The sequence below is a fragment of the Rhagoletis pomonella genome, unplaced genomic scaffold (genome assembly GCF_013731165.1).
Source record: "Rhagoletis pomonella isolate Grant_MI unplaced genomic scaffold, Rhpom_1.0 Rhpom_scaffold_00009, whole genome shotgun sequence".
NCBI classification, from domain to species: domain Eukaryota; kingdom Metazoa; phylum Arthropoda; class Insecta; order Diptera; family Tephritidae; genus Rhagoletis; species Rhagoletis pomonella.
In genome coordinates this window covers 29483807-29504436 of record NW_023458563.1, presented here as the reverse complement: position 1 = coordinate 29504436, position 20630 = coordinate 29483807, and the positions used below count along the sequence as shown (strand labels likewise).

The window sequence follows — 20630 nt, the reverse complement described above, 5'->3', positions numbered from 1 at the left end:
GAGTGACCGAGAAAGGCGAATATTTGCATGCCGATCTGTGTGGGCCGATGGAAGAAGTAGGTATTGGGGGAATGTCTTACTTTCTTCTAGTTAAAGATGAGGCAACGAGTTTTAAATATGTGTACAATCTGGCTAATAAATATGAGGTGTATGAAAAACTTAAGGCTTTGTTGTCACTTGTTCGCAGCACAACAGGTAATTCTGTGAAACACATTCGTTTTGATAATGGCACAGAGTTTGTCAATAAGGAATGTATGCGAATGCTGAGTAATGCTGGGGTGATAGTTGAACGGATTGCACCGTACACACCGGAGCAAAATGGGCGTGTAGAGCGTGAAAATCGAACTGTAGTAGAGTGCGCTCGCACAATGTTGCTTGCCAGTGGTTTGCAAAAGCAATTATGGCCAGAAGCGGTACGAACGGCTGTGTACATTCTCAATCGATCTTCAAACAAAAAGTGTCTCAATTCAACGCCATATGAAGAATGGTTTGGGACGAAACCTGAAATGGGACATGTGCGAATTTTTGGCAGTGAATGCTTCGTGCAGATACCAAAACAAAGTGGACGTAAGAAATGGGATGCCAAGGCAAAAAAGGTATTTCTGGTTGGGTACGAGTCCACATCAAAGAATTTTCGGCTCTATGATCCAGCTACACGGAAAATAATTGTAAGTTGCAATGTAAAAATAAACGAGAAATTTCTGAATCACGCTCAAGTGTACCAGCTAGCTGGCGATGATGATAGTGATGGGCAAACATCCAAGCAAACATCGTATGAAGAATTGCCAACTATTAAGCAGTCTCCAGAAAATACTGGAGCAGATGAAAATGAGCATAATAATTCAGACGTGTCGGATGGTTTTCGCGAGAGGTTGAAGAAACCAAGCCGTCTAATTGAAAGTGGATATTCAGCTGTAGTTTTAGAGCCAAGCACATACGAAGATGCGGTCAATTCAGAAGAATCTATAAAGTGGAGAGACGCAATTAAAGATGAGTTGTGTTCACTGAAGAAAAATTCGACATGGGATTTGGTGAAGCGTCCAAAGGACCACAACGTAATAGGATGTCGATGGGTTTTTAAGCGAAAATCGAGTATGTCCGGCCCAATTTTCAAGGCACGCCTAGTTGCAAAGGGCTATTCACAAAAGGAGGGCGTTGATTATGGGGAAACATTTTCTCCAGTGGTGCGCTACGATTCGATTCGAACCGTTCTTGCGATCGCCGCAGTAGAAGATTTGGAAATGGTGCAGTTCGACGTGAAGACAGCGTTCTTAAATGGGGACCTAGAAGAGGAAATTTTCATGGAGGTTCCAGAAGGACTTGAAGTTGACGATAAGAACCTAGTTTGCCGCCTCAAGAAAAGTTTGTATGGACTAAAACAAGCATCCAGAGTGTGGAACAAGAAATTCACAAAATTCCTGAACGATTATATCATGATCCAATCGAAGGCAGATCCATGTGTGTTCGTCGGTAGTGTAAATGGCAATAAGATTATCCTAATGTTGTATGTGGACGACGGATTGATTTTGTCAAAAAGCAAACAGGCACTGGAAGTAGTGATGGCTCATTTGAGTGACAATTTCGAGATGACACGAGGAGATGACGGTAATTACGTTGGCATTGAAATACACCGAGATCGAAAGAAGAAGACAATTTTCATTAATCAAAGTGCATATATCAAAAAGGTTATAGAGAAGTTCAATATGCAACATTCGAAGCACATATCCAGTCCAGCAGACAGCAATAGCACGTTAACTAAATCATGTGAAAATGGGTGTGTTGAATTCCCATATCGACAAGCGATAGGATCGCTTATGTTTGCTGCGATTGTGACCAGACCAGACATTTCATATGCAGTGGGAGAAGTCAGCCGATTTATGGATAATCCAAAGCCCTCACATGTTTCGGCAGTCAAGCGTATTCTACGATACTGGAATGGGACAGCTGAACGAGGAATTCAATACTCTGGTCCTTCCACGACATTGAAAGGATATTCTGACTCTGACTTTGCGCGTGATGTTGATACGCGAAAATCTACCACAGGTTACGTATTTTTGGTGGGTGGAGGTGTTATTACCTGGAAGAGTCACCGCCAGAAAACAGTAGCACTTTCAACCACTGAGGCTGAATTTATGGCAGCATGTGAAGGTGCAAAGGAAGCAGTTTGGTTACATCAGTTACTTCGTGACGTAGGCTATGCACAAGAAAGCCCACCGTCACTTTACATCGACAATCAGAGCGCAATTCGACTTATCAAAAATTCGGAATTGCATCAACGAACCAAACACATCGATGTTCAACTACATTTTATTCGGCAGCTATACGAGTCGAAGAAGATTTCGATTTACTACGTTTGCAGTGAAGACCAATTGGGCGATCTTTTTACTAAGCCGTTAACAACTCAGAAGTTTATCAAAAACGTAGAGATGTTGGGAATGAAAGACTTGAAATAATTAGTGGGAGTGTTGGATTTAAATTACTTCACGTCTTTATTATTCAACAGCGCCGCCTATCGGCTTATATACACATTGCAATTTCTATTCATTGTAAACGTTCTGTTCTCATTATACCACACAAGTGTAACAACACGTTTTTTTATTTTCTCATTAAATTATATTAAAACTATTTTATTGTTTTATTATAACCACTGAAATCCAAAAAGAGTGCTCCCTGAGAGCAGGTGTGAGAGTCGAGTAACGAATGCATTGGCCGTCAGTTGTGATTGCAGCTTTTCCACGTTAAGCTTTCCTTGCATTTTTGGGCGCACATTTTTTGCTGCACAGATGCGGGTGCGTATCTTGGCTGCAACAAGGAAGTGGTCCGAGTAGATGTTTAGCCCTCGGAGTGTACGTACGTGTAAAACACTGGAAGCATGCCTTCCGTCTATCACAACTTGATCGATTTGGTATCTCGGTTTTCGATCTGGAGACAGCCATGTACCTTCATGTATCTTTTTATGCTTGAACCTAGTACTGCATACTACCATGTTTCGGGTCCCGGCGAAGTCGATCGGCCACAGTCCGATGTCGGACGTTTCGTCGTGGGGGCTGAATTTTCAGACAGTAGCGCCAAAGATCCCTTCCTTGGGTGCATGGGTTCAGATTAGTGAGATGTTGAAGAGTTTTGCTTTTATGCGGATTGTGGCTAGACGTTCTTACACTGGGGCAGCGTTGCCAGGTTGACGTTTTTAACGTCATTTGGACGTTTTTTGTATCTTGTTGACGTTCGGACGTTTTGTGTGAAAAAATTACGTTTTTTAACTTCCCAGTAATTTTTCTCTGTTACTTAATCTTGTAAGTAGAACTGATTTTGAATTATTTTCTTAATAAATCTTTACAAGCTTTGTTTTTTGCAGCAGCTTCTTCAAAAGATATTTACCCTTTGAACACAAATGACTTAAATACGATGCAAACTAAGCGTATGCGTATTTTTTTCGATTCTTGGAACGGATCCCGCGTTCAAAGGCTGGTTTTGTAAACACTTGAGGTTACGAGGCTTATTGCAATGTTTGCAATTGCACATTAAAAGCCAATTCAGGAAGAGATGATCTATTGCAACACGCACGCTCGCAATAGCACCAAAAAAGCTGTAGCAGCATAAAAATTCAAAAAAAAGTAAGCGACTTTTTTAAGACTTCATTGAAAATCGACTGCTGAGTGGAAGATCGACTTATCTCGGCAACCAGTTCGAAAACGCCCTATCTCAAAAAACTTTTCAAAAACGTCCTATTTGAGAATTTGATTACAAACGCTCTATTTCAGAATTCGTTTCAAAAAGGCCCTATCTCAGCTGCCGATTCAAAAACGCCCTACATCAGCACCTTTTCAAAACATTTTGAAGTAAGATAGGGCATTTTTTAATCGAATTCTGAAATATGGCGTTCTTCAACCAAATTCTGAGGTAGAGTGTTTTTCTATAAAATTCTGAAATAGGGCGTTATGGAAATTTTTTTTGAGATAGGGCGTTTTCGAACTGGTTGCCGAGACAGGTCGATCTTCCCCTCAGCAGTCGAAATATAATGAACGCGAAAAAGGCTGACATATTGCTATGTTCCTTCTTAGCAGAACGTAATTTAGCATTTTCGACAACCGACCACCTAACCCAAATGTCTACAAGAGAAAAAAATATTAAAAATCAACGCGATTCTTTAGCAACTTAAAACTTGCACATTATTACCCTGGAAAATAATTGGCTATCAAACTGCATACTCAAAAAAATTCTTAAAAATCTGCATAAAAAGTTGAAAATCTTCCTGAAACTTTGCAGATTTTTTATAATTTTTGCACAACGTTTGAAGTGTGGATTTCTATTTTGTTTGTTATATAATGAGCTAAGCTTTTATGGGAAAATAATAAACATTAAATAAACAAAAGGAAAACAGCCACAATCGATCAAAATATTGATGACTTAATCAGCTGACCACAAGTGTATGTATGAAATGATGTTTATATTAACGAGCTCAAACTAGTTTACAATGAATTTTAAATGTGCTCTATCGAAATAACATTTTAATATATATATATCTTACATACATATATACCTTTGTACCTTTGTATACAATTAAAGTTGAATAAGAACAATTCTGTGTGCATACATTTGAAAAAGACGGTTTTGGGTAGGAAATGACGTTTTTTCAGACCAAGAGGGACGTTTTCTCGTGCCGAAGACCTGGCAACACTGCACTGGGGTGAACGACAGTCCCTCTCCCTCCACAAATCCAACACCAAAATTGCACTCCTTTACATGGCAGCTGTAGTTATATGAAACAAATCCGACCATAAATACGGATTTTTCAAATATCCCGACACCTGCGCCACCTAGCCAAATAATTCATCTTGCATATTGGGTTGTCATCGGGTTTTGAGCTATGTTTGAGGTTTCAAGTCTCTAGCTCATCGGAAAGTTGCTTAAAAACTGATTGCAAGCTTCGATTACACACAGGTGAAACTTAATAAAAGATTGTAAAGGGGTTTAACTTTGAGAGCCACATAGAAGTTTACCGAAAATAGGAATAAAAGACACACTTAAAGTTGCTTTTATTCAGACTATTACGAATATGAGTTGCGAATAGTATTGACAAAAAATAGTCTTGCACATGTTAGATAATTATAGTTGGGTATAATAAATTACGTTAGGAGTACAGATTTCGGAACAGATAATTTTTCGTAGAGATACATAGCTAGGTTCCTTATTCAGCATAAGGTGAATTGAAAAAGAGATTTCGGGTATTCAGAAATACCTCAGCCCAATAGAAACGATTTCTATTCATATATCTGATCATTTTTCGCAAACAAAGACATACCGCGTGAATTTATTGAACACCATCCAATTTTATGAGTTAATTGGGAATCCAGCCTACTGTAGATTATTTTAGAGTAGATTAGATTAGATTTAGAGAAGCGAGCAGGTCACCTAGTGACCGCGATCTATTGTAAAACAAACCTCTATTCAACTACAGGCCATCTTTGATCTACTTACTGCTTAGAAACCTCGCAAGGTCTATTGGCTGAAAGCCATTTAGGTCGTGTGCTTCTAGATACGGGGATCTTAGGTAGCGAAGTCTGGTCCTCGTGAAGGCTTCACAGTGGCAGATAATACGCTCTGCTGTTTCCTGTTCCTCGTTGCACAACCTAGACTGTTCAGAGTTAACAAATCCAATGTTTGACAAGTGTTTCATTGCCCTACAGTGGCCGGTAAGAAAGCCTGTAACAATTCTTACTTCACTCCTACTGAGGTGAAGGAGTTCTTTAGTTCTCCTTGTTGATATATTCGGAACGAAGGAAGGTAAAGTTGCGCTTCGTTCTTCATCCAGATATAGTAGTTTCACCTAACGGAGCTCCATGGCAGACCCGTAAAGGGTCCTGGGCCTATAAATCCCAGTGCAGCCATTTACTGGCGAGAATATCTTCCACTTCATTGCCCATGACTCCACTGTATCCCGGTACCCATATGCGGTATACCCGTTTCCTGGTGGCGATCAATATCAAAAGTTTAAGACAGTCCCACACCAGCTTTGAGGTGACCCTATAAGAGCGAGGAGCGCCGGATAAAAATTAGCGAAAAACGACAAATGGTCTTTCATCAAGACGCAATGTTATATCTCGTCAAACAAATGATTTTTAAGCATTTAAATTATCAAAGTGATGGGTCATCCGCCGTACAGTCCTGATTCGGCAATTAGGATTAACTGCGCGGACAACGATTTTCATCGCCAGGAGATGCGTTCAAAAACCATATTTTTGAGGTACCGACTTATTCGCAGGAAACATTTTTGAGCATATGGAAAAGTATATAAATCTTGCAGGAGAATATTTTAGAAACCAATAAGACCATATTTATAAACAACCGTTTTTTTTAGATAGTCTAAAGACTTGTTTAGTGTCCGTCGTATTACACTTTATTATTGCTAGTTCTAGTGGCATTATTGATCTCGGCCATTTAAGAGTACATTTACGAAATGTGGTGGTTTCTGTTGGTTGATATGTTTTCGTATAGAAGAAGCTAATTAGACATTCGTAATTTACATACATTACGGCCATTGTATCCTCTGTACTTAGCTTTAACGGCCGACAGTTGTCACAGCATTAGGCTTTAGCACATTAGCATCTGTGAATGACACTTAGCGTTTAAAAAATGTATTTTATTCTGTTTTTTTGTTGTTATCTCCCGCACTTTGCTCGCTATCAAAAAACATTTGCTATTTTGTTTACGGACTTTAGTATGTCGTGGAAAAGCATGGCAAAACTCTCCTACCGCAATATTTGGGTATGTACAGGATAACTGTAGAGAGCGGACAATATTATTTCGTGGTCATGCGCAATGTATTCAGCTCACATTTAACAATTCACAAGTAAGTTATAATTAATTGGAAACACACGCTCTATGTTTTTATGGCAAACATTTAATATGAACTTTGTAGGAAATTTGATTTAAAAGGCAGTACGGTCGACCGCGAGGCTTCTGAAAAAGAGTTAGAAAAGCATTTACCCACATATAAAGACAATGATTTTATGAAGCAAAAAGTCAGAATTGAAATTGGGGAAGAAGCAAAAAAGAAGTTGTTGGACACGTTATCAAGTGATGTTGATGTAAGTAAAAAAAACTCTTGACTATACAATTTTAATTAATCACATTTTCTCTACAAAATACAGCTCTTAACAAAGTTACACATAATGGACTATTCGCTCTTAGTCGGCATACATGACTGCGTTCGTGCTGAAGAAGAAGCATTACAGGGAGAAAACTCCCAAGTGACTGGTCGTAGTGAAAACAGTGAGAGCGAGGAATGTGATAGCGGAGAAAGGTGAGTTCAATGAAGAGTGATTTATACGAACATAAATATACTTCACGTTTACGAAATCGATTGCAGATGGACTTACAATACACCGCCAGATTCGCCGCGTGGCGCACAATACAAAGAAGTTGTCTACGAAGTTGACATCTATGCCATTCCAAGTACTGAAGGTAAGAACATATCGTCTCCATCAATGCAAACTACCCTATTTGATACAATTTTAAATTTCCCAGAAAAAAACAAAGAAACTTTAAAGTTATATGTGAAGGAAATGCTTACAGAGCTGCTCTAAGAATGCCAATACATCTTGTATTTCTTAAGATTTCGTTTTGAATTTTAGTAAGGAGGGCATTTGGGAGCAAATTTAAGGCATATTCCTAAAACACAATTAAAAACTTCAAGTAGGGTCTTTTTCATTGAGGTAGACGATAAATTGGTTTAATTTTAATATTGCATTTTCTTCCATTTAACACAGACCCATCTCCTGATATTTCCAAAACCAGCATTTATTTTAAAGATTGGGAAAGGTTACATTGCACACCAAGATTTCGACAAGTCTGAACTAAAAGGAAACTACGCCTGAGAAATTTTAAATCATATCTTTTTGCGACTTAGCACAATTAAATCCCGTTTCCTGTCGAACAATTGAATATTAAGAAAATTGGCTCTTCTGAGATTTTCTTTTAACAACCAATTCGGTTTCGTTTACTTTTAGTACAGAAATGTTATCTCTATCATTCTTGATTGCACACTAGATCTTGTGAGAACGAGAAAATCTTCAGTTTAAATTGGCAATTTTATAATTCTCTTTTGTTTTGTATTAAAAGTTTTAAAGGGATCTATTACATGGTGTGAAAAAAATACCCGAACTTTTTAAGTGACTTGTAAAACCCACGGGTCGGGTAAATTACAAAATTTTGTTTAAAAATTAATAATATCTGATAGAGGCTAATGGATATGTATCAGAAAATTTAAATTTACAGATCGAAAAACACATTGTGTAAGAAGACTTTTACGTGCGCTACTCGTTTACCTGGAGTTCGCTTAGCCAAAAAATTTTTTTACTAACCTATTTAATTTCAAAGATTTCGTACTGAATTTTTTTAATATTTTGAATTTCAGAAAGACGAGAAATATATTTTATTGCCATTATAGATGTTTTAACGCAATATGGCGTAAAAAAACAGGTAAGTTTTACGCTTTAAAATTGTGTCCACCACAGTCTATCAGTATTTCTATTATAAAATAATATTAACGTTAAACGGTAAATATAGCGCCCGGAAAAATGATTAGGTTTTCTCAATATGGACACAGTATAAGCAAACGAGAATGCTTTGAATGTGGTAACCTTAGTACATACAATTCTAAAACCAAGTGAGAGAAAACTCGGTTTGGGTCGTGGGAATGTAGAGTTAGATTTCAGAGCGAATTTTTCGCAAAGTGTTGCGCTTTTAGCTCTGCAACTGTTTCGTACTGTTTGTTTTGAGCATACACCTTGCCTACAATCAGTCCTCATAAATTTTAGATAACAATTACATTGGCAGAACGAGCTAGCCAGTCAAGCAAGTCAATGTTATGATCCACAAACGATTTCCTTGTTGTCTACTAACAAGAATTTTAAGCAAGGTAAGGCAGAGAGAATACTGGTACCTCGAACTGCTCATCCGTGTTGACGTAAAGTCAAGTTTTAGGGTATCACTGGAGCTGAAAGCACCCCACACCGTCTCGGAAAGTACATTTCGCAAATCCCGGCAATAACAGTTTTAACCATCTGGTACATCAAGATTGAATTTTTTCTCATCAGATGAAATATCTGAAAAGTGAAGTGTACATTAATTATAAAGTTTTTACCTAATGCCGATTTTTCTCATGTTTCTTTTGGCGAACTCCTTCCGTTAAATTGTGCGCCTCTGTTAGAAACGGCACTTTCTTCAATATTGATCGCGAAATTTGGAGCTGAACATTGATAAACCTGATAATTGTCCTGGTTGACGCTTGTAAGACAAGGCACTTTTTTTTATTGTTTCTGCACTTTTGCTCGAGGTATTAAGGACCGTAGTGCGAATATTACTTTTTAATTTGCCGTAATTTTTCGTTTTTGATAAAGTTTGGTACGACGCACGAAGATCTATCCAAACGTGCAGCGATTCCTCTAATGCTTATTTCGTGAGTATTCAAAAAAAAGTTTTAACAACAAAACTGGCGTTGGATGACTAATTAACAGCATCTTAAAGTCTTCCCTTATAATTTTGGCGCAATGCATTATTATTAATCCCAACAATTGCTCTCCTCTCGCCCATCCGCACGAAGTACGGAACTTTGTTTTTTAATTACTGCGTCTGTTACACGTTATATATTTGGTTCGCCTATTGGACTGTGAGATATTCGAGTATTTGAATGCAAGGAACTGTATTTTTCTATTCAGTTTAATATCGGATAAGCTGCCTAGCTATTTGTATAATAACAGGGCTGCAAACCGGTTTTGAACTGAACCGGTTTTTGAACCGAACCGTCGATTTTTTCTGGCTTCGAACCGAACCGTTTTTATTTTGAACTGCCTAAACCGAACCAAAAACCACCAAAAAAAAAAAAAATGGTTCGGTTCGGTTCAAAATGAAAATCCACCAAAACATTTTCATGGGTTGTTTTTGCTTACGCGTAAAAGCATATTTAGCCCATTTAGCTCTAAATGCTTCTCTAAATGGACATTTATCCAAACAAAATTCGTCAGCTAAATGCAACTAAATGTAACTCCGTTTCTGCATTAAAAGTCTAAATGCTAAAAGCAACCCTGTGATCTGCAAAAATTTCCACGATTCGAACATAGTTTAATGAGAAAAAGTGGCACATTGGGTTTTCGCGTATACAGAGATTTATTATTTTTTAGTTTCCATTATTTGGAAAAAGAAAAGTTGCGCGAATTCAACACCGATGTGATACTGCTGGAAATCTGGCTAAGTCTGTTTGATTTTTCCTATTTAATTGAGGAAATTTCAATTGACAGCACCGACAAATTAATATATATACAAACAAATTTTCGGTTATGGTTAAAACAATTAAAGTTTTTGTATTGAATTTTTTGTTTAAAATTTCTTTTTCCCTTTTCAGCAGGGTTTTATACACATTATCTTCTCTGTGCGAATCGATCGTGATAGATACGGATCTGAATAAGCGACTGGAACACGGCTGTTTGTCAAAAACATGCGACTTCGAACTCGCGTAAATATACATTTGCTAAATGCGAAAGCATGAACGCTCTTCGAAAAAATATGTTCGAGAGTGCTAAATCTTGCATTTTACATGTTCCTTAAAATTAAGTGTTTTGGCTAAAATTCATCTTTGAGTACACAAGGGTAAAATAGAGTTCTTTTCAGTGTCCCACTAGTCACATTCATTCAAATGATAGTTACATAAAACTAAAAAATCGTTTGGTATTTTTGTTAAAGCAATTTTATTCATTAGTTATCGTTCTATGTTAAAAAATATCTTTCGCTGGTGTATAAGTTCCGACGACATAGTTAAAATTCACAATTGATCACATTCTGGAGTAAAATGTCCCACTAGTCACAATGGAATGGCCCTCCAGTTGCTACTCGCAGTAGCTTAAACAAGGGCAACGTTAGGAATGTGTAGTATTCGTACCTTCGTCAATAAGTTTTTGTGCTCTGAGTTTCGCTATCTGCTAGGATTACCATATTTATATGTATTTTCTTTCTACACCTGTTTACGTTTGTCTCGTTGTGTTTTTATTTATGTAATAATGTTAGCTTTTAGTCTTGGGATTAGTTGCATTTTCTTTTTTCTTTTATTCTCTATTTTTATTTTTTTCTTAATTCTTAGTTTTATATATTTTTTTATTTATTGTTTTTCTTTCGTTGCTTTATGTTTGTGCTTTATCACTACTGTTGTACTAGAAAAGATGTTTTTGATCTTAGTGTATTTGTTTAGTAAATGAAATGAAAAAGAAGCGGACTTGAAATTGAGCCTGTCAGCAATTTAACCGTAAAAAGTGTACCAAGCATTTCCCTGCGACTGACAATATAAGAAGGTTAATAAGTTTTAGGCCCCTATTATGATTCACAACTTTGAAGATAGTTGAGTTGAAAGTTGTAAATTGGTATTGTGGTTCACAACTCAATTCAACTTTGAAAACGTAGATGTCTGGCACCAGCATCCTCGGACTCATCGGTAAACATAATTCGTAACTGATACATTTGCTTTTAATTGTTTTAATATCATTAAAATAACATATTATTAAAATACCAAAATTTTTCTCGAACTTCCCACTTTTTCAGTGGCTACAGTCAACATAATAGGGGCCTTAAACGACTCGTATAAGATTATATCGGGAATCCCAAAGGGAGTTTCTTAAAGAAAAAAGTAGGAATTGTTTTTGAATTGATTCTATCTTGTCTGAGAAAATTTGTTACCTTGGATTCCAAACCACCCAACCGTATTCCAGAATCGGTCTAACTAATGTAGCAAACAGGGTCTAGTGATTCTTTGGACCATCGTTTCGCAAATGCAAGTAACCCTTTAGCCTTGTTGACGTGTCACATTAATGTGAAGATTAAAATTAAGTTATGGATCCATTGTGATACCAAGGTCAAAGAAATTGTATACCTTTCCCAGATTATGGCTTCGTATTGTATAAGAAACCGGCTGAACAGCTCTTCGAATGTATTTACATAAACTCAACAACAACAAGCACTTGTTGGCAAATCCATGACCCAAACTGGTTTTTTCTGTCTCACTTGGATATAGCATATTCAGTGGCGGATTTAAGGCCAACAAAAGAAGCAGTGCTGACTGGGCCCCAAAAGAAGGGCCTCACTGCTCTCACCAGCAACTAGCTCAAGTGCAAAATCGGAAAATTTTTTCATTTGTGCCACATCAACGATAAAATGTATATATAAAAGGGAAATTTGTAGCAAAACGTTTTCTAGAAAAATAATTTTGTTGACAAACATACCCACTATACAAAATGTGGGAAATAGGCAACAATCGTCAATGGCAACAAATTGGCGACTCACCGATATATTTCCGTGGTGACAAATCGGCAACATCATTTCTCTCATGTCATTTTAGAAATAAAAAGTTATCAAAAAATCCCAAACTGATGAATTTCGCGGCAAGAGTATTATCCAAAAGCATTTATGCCAAAGATAGGATTGAAAAAATAGGAGGCCATAGCAAGAAAATTATTTAATTTCGTTTATAAGTTCCAATTTTGTATACAAAAAATACCCGAAGCGGGCATATAAAAGAATAAAATTATTCCAAATAAAAAAAAAAACCGATGAAAAAAAACTCATTGAGACCCGGCCGGTTGATGTTCTCGGGAAGAGGGGCTTACCGGGCAAGCCGACGTAAGCAATTCAAAATTACACGTTCGTCAGAAAATCCGAAAAACTATTGCGTAGCACATGCTAATCATATAGGCAAGGGAGACTTTATCTTAGGTTTTTTCAACAAAGTATAACAAAAATTTGCTCCCGCTTTTACTGGAAGGTAAATAAAAGCTCGTGTGTACATTTTTAGTGCATAATTTAAAAAATTCTAAATTTTGAGTTGTGTCACTTTTGAAGATCGTGTGCGATATGAGAGCTGTCCCGACACGATATTAAAATCGAGCCTTGCGATTTCCATGCCAAAGTGGGCAAGGAAGGGATCTTTTGCGCCTCTATCGAAAAATTCAGCCTCCACAACGAAATGTCCGATAACGGACTGAGGCTGATCGACTTCGCCGGGCCCGAAACATGATATTATATAGTACTAGATCCCAGCATTAAAAGATCCATCAGCTACATGGCTGTCTCCAGATCGAAAATCAAGAAACCAGTTCGACCATGTTTTGATAGTCGGAATGCATACTTCCAGTGTTTTAGACGTACATACAGTCCGAGAGCCAAACATCGGCTCGGACAACTATCTTGTTGCAGCCAAGATACGCACCCGCCTCTATGCAGCAAAAAATGTGCGCTCAAATATGCAAATAAAGCTTAAAGTGGAAAAGCTGTAATCCAATAGACAGCCAATGCATTCGTTACTCGACTCTCAAACCTGCTCTCTGACAGCACTCTTCAAAAATCCGACATACGCGATCATTGGAACCACATTTCCCGATCATTAGGTACCGCCGCCGAAGACATAGTTGGATTTCAGCGAGCCCGAAAGAACAACAAAAACAAAAAAGAAGAAAAGAAAGAAAGAAAAAAATGTGCGTCCAACAATGCAAGGAAAGCTTAACGGAGTACTGCAATCACAACATACCGCTAATTTTTTCGCCACTCTACTTTAACACCTGGTCTCTGAGAGCACTTCAACAAACTGACGTACGCGAGCAGTGGAACTACACTTCCCGCTTAATAAGTAACGCCTCGAAAGAAGTAGTCGGATTTCAGCCCGAAAAAACAATGGGTACGATGAGGACTGTCAACAGGCTGCAGAGATAAAAGATACCGTTTACGGGACCACGCTGCGATCAAAACGAGCCATGTCGGACCATGTGGGAGGCGAGTCTTGTGGGGTCGTTAAAGAATTGCCGTGCTTCCTTTGTTTTGAAAGATTAGTGGCAAACTCAATGTTTTTGGATTCCGCGATGTAAATATTTGCTGAACAAAAAGCAAAACGCGAATTCAAAGTTGCATAGGAAATCCTTTCTGTATTGTATGTATGTATATATAACAAAACTGGGTTCCCCAAGATATTTTCTTAAATCCGCCGCTGAGCATTTTATATAATGAGTTTATGCAAAGCAAAAATTAGCAACCTGCAACTTAAGGATTATAAATAGCATGATTCAAGAGGCAAATAGGTCATGGTTTTTCGAGGGCATTAGTACAACTAGGCTACTATGGCCGCAAATTGATAAGAAAACACTACAGAACTGATCAGATTCTCAAGAGAGGACATTTCGATGATCATGGCTTGTGTAACCGGTCATTGGCTATTTAGTAAGCACACTTCGAGTATCACAATGGACCTACAAGGTCTAAGTGAGTTGGCCAGTGGACAGACTGCCGCACCAACCTAACGGACCCTTTACTTATTCAGGATTGGTAGATTAAATAAAAGATATTTCATTACAAGCAAGATTATTTTCGCATACTCGTATTTAAAGGAAATTAAATTAAGTTACTTCATCCGATGTTCGGGTGAAATATCACCCATTTTGAATTTCATCATCATGTAACTTCTATACTTTATTTCACGAGCAATGAAATTTCGTATATTTGTGTCACACTTTTATATCTTTTTAATGTAAAAAGTTTCAAAGTATTTTTCAAAGTATTTTTAGTCATAATTTAAAAATAGGTTTTGAAAAAATATAAGGGCATATTCATAGTCGAAATAAAGTCGACTCTAAAGTTAGTTGCAGCTTTGTTGAGAGATGTTCTAATGAAATTTATGTTATGTAATTCAAAATGGGTGAATTTTAAATTTTCAGGGATCTGTTGCTGAAACATCGTGGTCCGAGTTTCCGTGAAATTGCGATTGCTTTTTCTTCAGATTTCGCGAATATCGGACTACGATTGAGTCATCAATAGCCCGAAAAGCACGACGTCTTCTCTCATAAAACATATATGTATTTAATCTCTGCCAGTCAAAAATTTCCATATATTCTTGTTTTTTTTTCTTGTCTTTTTAGGCCGCCAAGGCAGCTAAAACTGTGAAGTACGGAAGTAACGTCGATGGTATTTCTACATGTGATCCCGATCAATATGCTAAAAGATTTCTAGATTTTATGGATAAAGCAATCGAGTAATTTCATTATCACGTTTTGTGTGTATGCAGAATCGCATTTTTCGATGATCATCTAAACAATTAAGTGAATTGAAATAAATTGTCAATGGCTATTAGTCGTCATCCTATGTATGTATGTCTATATACACCGTGCGAATTATATAGTTACATGCTTGCACCATTTAAATTGCGCTTTCTGAAAGTCCACTTAAAAAAAGAATATTTATATATATTTTAATATTAATGCAGTGATTTACAACTGCAGTGTTTTTTATGCAAAGAAAATAGAATTACCACATAGTAGTGGAAACATTTATCATGGACTTAACAAGAGTAGGGTGCGGAAATTAGTTGAAAAATTAAGTAAACTAGTTAATTTGTTTGAGATACTACATTATTTTCTCGTGCTTTTGCTTTAAAAATAGTGAATACATTCCAAAGGATTTGGCGAACTGTAAGGTCTCAACCTGTAGCTAAAGGTAAATTCAAATACACTCCGTAACAGGAGGCTGAGGATACCTTTGAATATTACTTCTATTATCATATATTTATAAAAAAGGAGTCGCCTCATATATGTATTGAGAAAAGCTTTTCACGTTTTATGCCATGTTACTTTTGAGTTCAAATTTCATCGTAATTTTTCATATACTAACTTTTTTTTTACGTAAATATTTATTACTTCGATAATATAGGATATACTTAACAGCGAGATATTAAATTCGCATCTAAAACTATATTCGTATTGTAAATGAAATTTTGTAATGGAAAATTTTGTTAACGTTGAAAAAAAAGTTTTACAATAGATGCTTTCCATTTCCAGACAACCGGTCAGGTACGAGCATGATTTTTAATTTCGACCAAACTCAAATACATTGTTTGTTGGTCCAAATAATGAGACACATATTTTTTCTTTTGCCTCGGAAAAATTTTTCGGCCGAATTAAACGCGATTTTGTTTTTCAGGCAAAAATCGATTATTCGAATTGACAGTGAGAATGTTTTTTTAAAATGCCCATAACTTTGTCAAAATTTAATAGATTCCAACAATGTTTTTACTCAAATGTCAGTAATCCTTGTCACTTCAAGATAGAATGATATAATTATTGATTTTCATTATTTAAAATTTTTTATTTAACAATAAACAAAAAGTGCATATTTTTTTTTAATTTAATTTCTCAAAAAGTATTTTTTTTTGCTCTCAAACTTTTTTACCGGGAAAGAGACACTTTGAACTACAATCAACCCAAATCTCTAATAGCGAAGATTTTTTTTTTCTGAGTTATGATATTTTATAGAAAATATACGTTTTTGTGGAACATACTACAATATTCTTATATTGTTTAACTAAATGGAACATATGTATGTAATATATCAGCAAAAAGTACAGCCGTGATCATTTTTTGTGTATCAAATAGATATTAGAACACACTTTCCACCATACAGTTTCGAAATACAAAATCACATTTTCCCGCTTTTTATAATCGAAACTGTATGGTGGAAAGTGTGTTCTAATATCTATTTGATAAACAAAAAATGATCACGGCTGTATTTTTTGCTGATATATTACATACATATGTTCCATTTAGTTAAACAATATAAGAATATTGTAGTATGTACCACAGAAACGTATATTTTCTATAAAAAATCATAACTCAGAAAAAAAAATCTTCGCTATTAGAGATTTGGGTTGATTGTGGTTCAAAGTGTCTCTTTCCAGGTAAAAAAGTGAGAGAGAAAAAAATACACTTTTTGAGAAATTAAATTTATAAAAAAATTTGCACTTTTTGTTTATTGTTAAATAAAAAATTTTAAATAATGAAAATCAATAATAATAAATAAAAAAAATATAAAATATAAAAATATTAAAGCTTACAATTATTCAGCACTTCGAGTATTTTTCATCATTTCAATTTTTTAAGTGAAAATTACTGTTTACATTGTAGTATGTACCACAAAAACGTATATTTTCTATAAAAAATCATAACTCAGAAAAAAAAATCCTCGCTATTGGAGATTTGGGTTGATTGTAGTTCAAAGTGTCTCTTTCCCGGTAAAAAAGTTTGAGAGAAAAAAAAATACACTTTTTGAGAAATTAAATTTATAAAAAAATTTGCACTTTTTGTTTATTGTTAAATAAAAAATTTTTAATTAATGAAAATCAATAATTATATCATTCTATCTTGAAGTGACAAGAATTACTGGCATTTGAGTAAAAACATTGTTGGAATCTATTAAATTTTGACAAAGTTATGGGCATTTTAAAAAAGCATTCTCACTGTCAATTCGAATAATCGATTTTTGCCTGAAAAACAAAATCGCGTTTAATTCGGCCGAAACAATTTTCCGAACCAAAAGAAAAAATACGTGTCTCATTATTTGGACCAACAAACAATGTATTTGAGTTTGGTCGAAATTAAAAATCATGCTCGTACCTGACCGGTTGTCTGGAAATGGAAAGCATCAATATGATTTCTTTGATGTGGAGAATTCATTTAGCTAAAGTTTATAGTTTCATGGACATTTGTAAATATTTCGCACGGTGTTTGTATATATGTATATCAGGACGTTGCCTATTTTCCAGTTGATTTCTGTGCTGAACGATTATTTGAGAAAGCCAACATTCGCATCTAATTCATGTGTGGAGAATTGTAGCATCTTAGATGGGATGAGTTAATAGGGCTGTCTGACAAAAGCCGCTAGGAGACACTGTCGCCCCAATTAAATTAAATACTTTATTACTACACATATACTTTTGCCTTTGTATGTTGAATAGCAATTTAAATTTAATTGGGAGAACTAAGAAAACTGACACATGCATGATGAAAACTTTCTAAATCAGGGATCACACGATTTGTACATTTGGTAGTCACAGAGTGGTGTTGTCTAGAAATTTTGATCGAAAACGAGTTCAGCTTAATAGCATCTTTCCAAACAACACCTCTCTGTAACTGTCAAAATGTACAAATATATGCAAATGTACAAATCGTGTGATCTGTGCTTAATACTTACACCTATACCAAGGTTGTTGGAATGAGGATATGATGGCGGACTATAGTTGGACAGTGATAAGATGGAGCTAAATCCGTTTGGGGTTTAATAAAGCAAGTATGGTTACAAATGTTTGGATATTATTTCATTTGGCCTCTACAAACCTTAAAATTTGTCAAAAGTATTGTAAAATCGACATATCGACAAGTTTTTTTATTATTGTTAATTTTTTTTATAAAAATATAGTTTATTCTTTTACAATACACGTATAAATCCAAGCTTAAAACTTTGCGCAACATTTAAAAAAATCAACAAACTTTCGTGAAAATATCGAGTTTTTTAATTCGATTTCTTAGAAAGATTTGGAGTATGCAGTTTTGTAGCCCATTCAATTTTATATTATAAATGTAATAAAGTGCAAGTCTGAAGTAGCCGGGACTTACCGTTGTGTTTTACAAATATTTTTGTTTGTCCATATAAAAAAAGCGTCAAACATACTTCGTATGGAAGAAAAGGGCTGACATCGTGAACAGAAAGAAATTACCTAAAATCAACGGCAGGTCCTACCTACTTCCAACTTTACTCCAAATATTTCTTGAAATCTAATTAAAAAGTTCGAAATTGTTGATTTTTTCTAGCGTTGCGTTGCGTAGCGTAGTAGTTTAAGACTTAGATTTGAATTTTTGGTTCACAAGGTGTTGTTGTAGCGGTTACCAAGCCCCGCTCGGGTCGGTTCATCCGCCAACGTTGTCTTCCGTCTCAGCTAAGAGGAGGCCCAAGAAGTGTGCGACTTCAACAGGGTCTGTCCATAAGGACAGGGGCGTCAGCTGGGTGGGGTTCTCAGGGCATGTGAAGAAGTGCCGAGAGTCATGTAGCGACTTTCCACATGCCGGGCATTGGTTGGGCGCATGCTCATTAATTCTGCTCAGGTATGGGTTGAGTCTGCTGCAATAGCCAGAGCGAAGGTGGGCTATTGTGGTGCGGGTCTCCCGAGGCAGACAAAGTTCTGTCCCGTCTACGTCCGGTGGTTGTGTGCCTAGAACGGCATTCACAGGGTGGAAGTCTACATAACTCGAGACTGATTCCCTGTGAATGCCGTTCAGGGCCTGTCGGTAGGCTGACGGGTCCAGAGGTTGTTTAATGAACCTCTGGACTTCGTCCGTCAGTTCGTAAAGATGCCTCCTGACGTGCCTTGGCGAGGGCTCTTCTGCAAGAGGCTGTTTGCTGGAATGACCACGTCTGTGGCTCCCCACAAGGAACTGCTTGCAGAGCATTGTGTTATGCTCCTTGACTGGGAGCATCTGGGCCTCGTCGTGTAGGTGGTGTTGGGGCGTCATCAGGAGGCATCCGGCCGCTGTTGGTAGTGCCGTGTTCTGGCTAGTCCCAGGCGACCACAAGAGCGCTGCATGGTTTAGAACCGGCCGGCCAATTGCCTTGTATGTTGCCAACAACGTTTCTTTATCCTTGCCCCAAGTGCTGCCGGCCAGCGATTTGAGGACATTGTTGCGGCTCTGTACTTTGTTGGCAATTGCTGTTGTATGCGCCGAGAAGGAGAGAGACTGTCGAAGGTAACTTCACAAGGTATCGTATTGTCTTATGTCGTAAAGTTTTTAACAGCTAAATAAATGTTTAGGGGACTGAAAGCACAACTATTTTTTTACGGTGTGAAATTTCATACGACTTTTAAAGTAGCTTGCGAACCCCTTTAATATAGATTTAGCCGTTTAAATTTTACGACATACAACAATACGACAGCATACAACACCTTGTGAACTTCCTATATACTTTTAAAATAATTAAAACTAAACATTAATAAAATAAATAGTCAAAACTTGTCAATATGTGGGTGTCGTATAGTTATGATAAGCACTATACGTATTCGGTGAAATTCTATACGTATGAGTTTTGAAGCTCGTATGCAGCCTTTATAAACAGATTAATCATTTGATGACACCAATCCCTATTTTCTAAATATTCTTATGAATTATACGCGAAATACATATCCGGAAGCTGCTTTTTGCAAAAGTAGACATTAAATCAGAGTTTCGAACCGTTTTGATAGCACATTTGTTTATTTTTTCATGAAATTGAGTGAATTTCGGTCTCACTTTTACTACTTTTACTTTTACTTACTTTTTACTTTTAATATATATTCCGTGTGATAGTCTTGATAAATTTTTTCGTTTTATGACAGTGTTTATATTAAATTATGCAAAAAAGCTAACCGTGTATCGGCCTACCCCAATCGTATTAAATTATTTTTTCATAAGACTAACCTATATAATGTTTTTCTACCAACGACCATCAGTTTAGTTATGCACCACTGTTTTACACACATTTGCAGTGATAAAAGCTGTATCATATATTATATAATATATACATACATTTACGAAATAACATAGTTATAATTGTAACTGAACAATTGTGGTATGTATAAGCATATATTACAGTTTTAATTTTAAGTTATTTTACTTTATTAACAAAAGATATGTATCCCTATATTTAAAAACAAAAAGGCGATATATGTATTATTAAATAAACGCTATAAAAGAATCCATACAGAGTGTAACCGTTGTTAGTTACCAAATCATTACTTAATTTTA

The 20630-nt window shown here is 36.2% G+C and overlaps 1 protein-coding gene across 5 annotated transcripts in view; it reads left to right on the top strand.

The window, feature by feature from the left end:
* LOC118745701 (phosphatidylinositol 5-phosphate 4-kinase type-2 alpha) overlaps positions 1 to 15163 on the top strand; it is a 110904-nt gene extending 95741 nt beyond the window's left edge. For 4 of the 5 annotated variants that reach the window (XM_036479305.1, XM_036479304.1, XM_036479303.1 and 1 more), the window contains exons 5-10: positions 6720 to 6850; positions 6920 to 7088; positions 7152 to 7303; positions 7370 to 7464; positions 8417 to 8481; positions 14946 to 15062. In XM_036479305.1, the coding sequence (XP_036335198.1) occupies positions 6720 to 6850; positions 6920 to 7088; positions 7152 to 7303; positions 7370 to 7464; positions 8417 to 8481; positions 14946 to 15062 (729 nt within the window). Of the gene's footprint in view, positions 1 to 6719; positions 6851 to 6919; positions 7089 to 7151; positions 7304 to 7369; positions 7465 to 8416; positions 8482 to 14945 lie in introns of all 5 variants that reach the window. The other variant, XM_036479300.1, reaches the window with a different exon arrangement.
* Positions 15164 to 20630: the final 5467 nt, after the last annotated feature.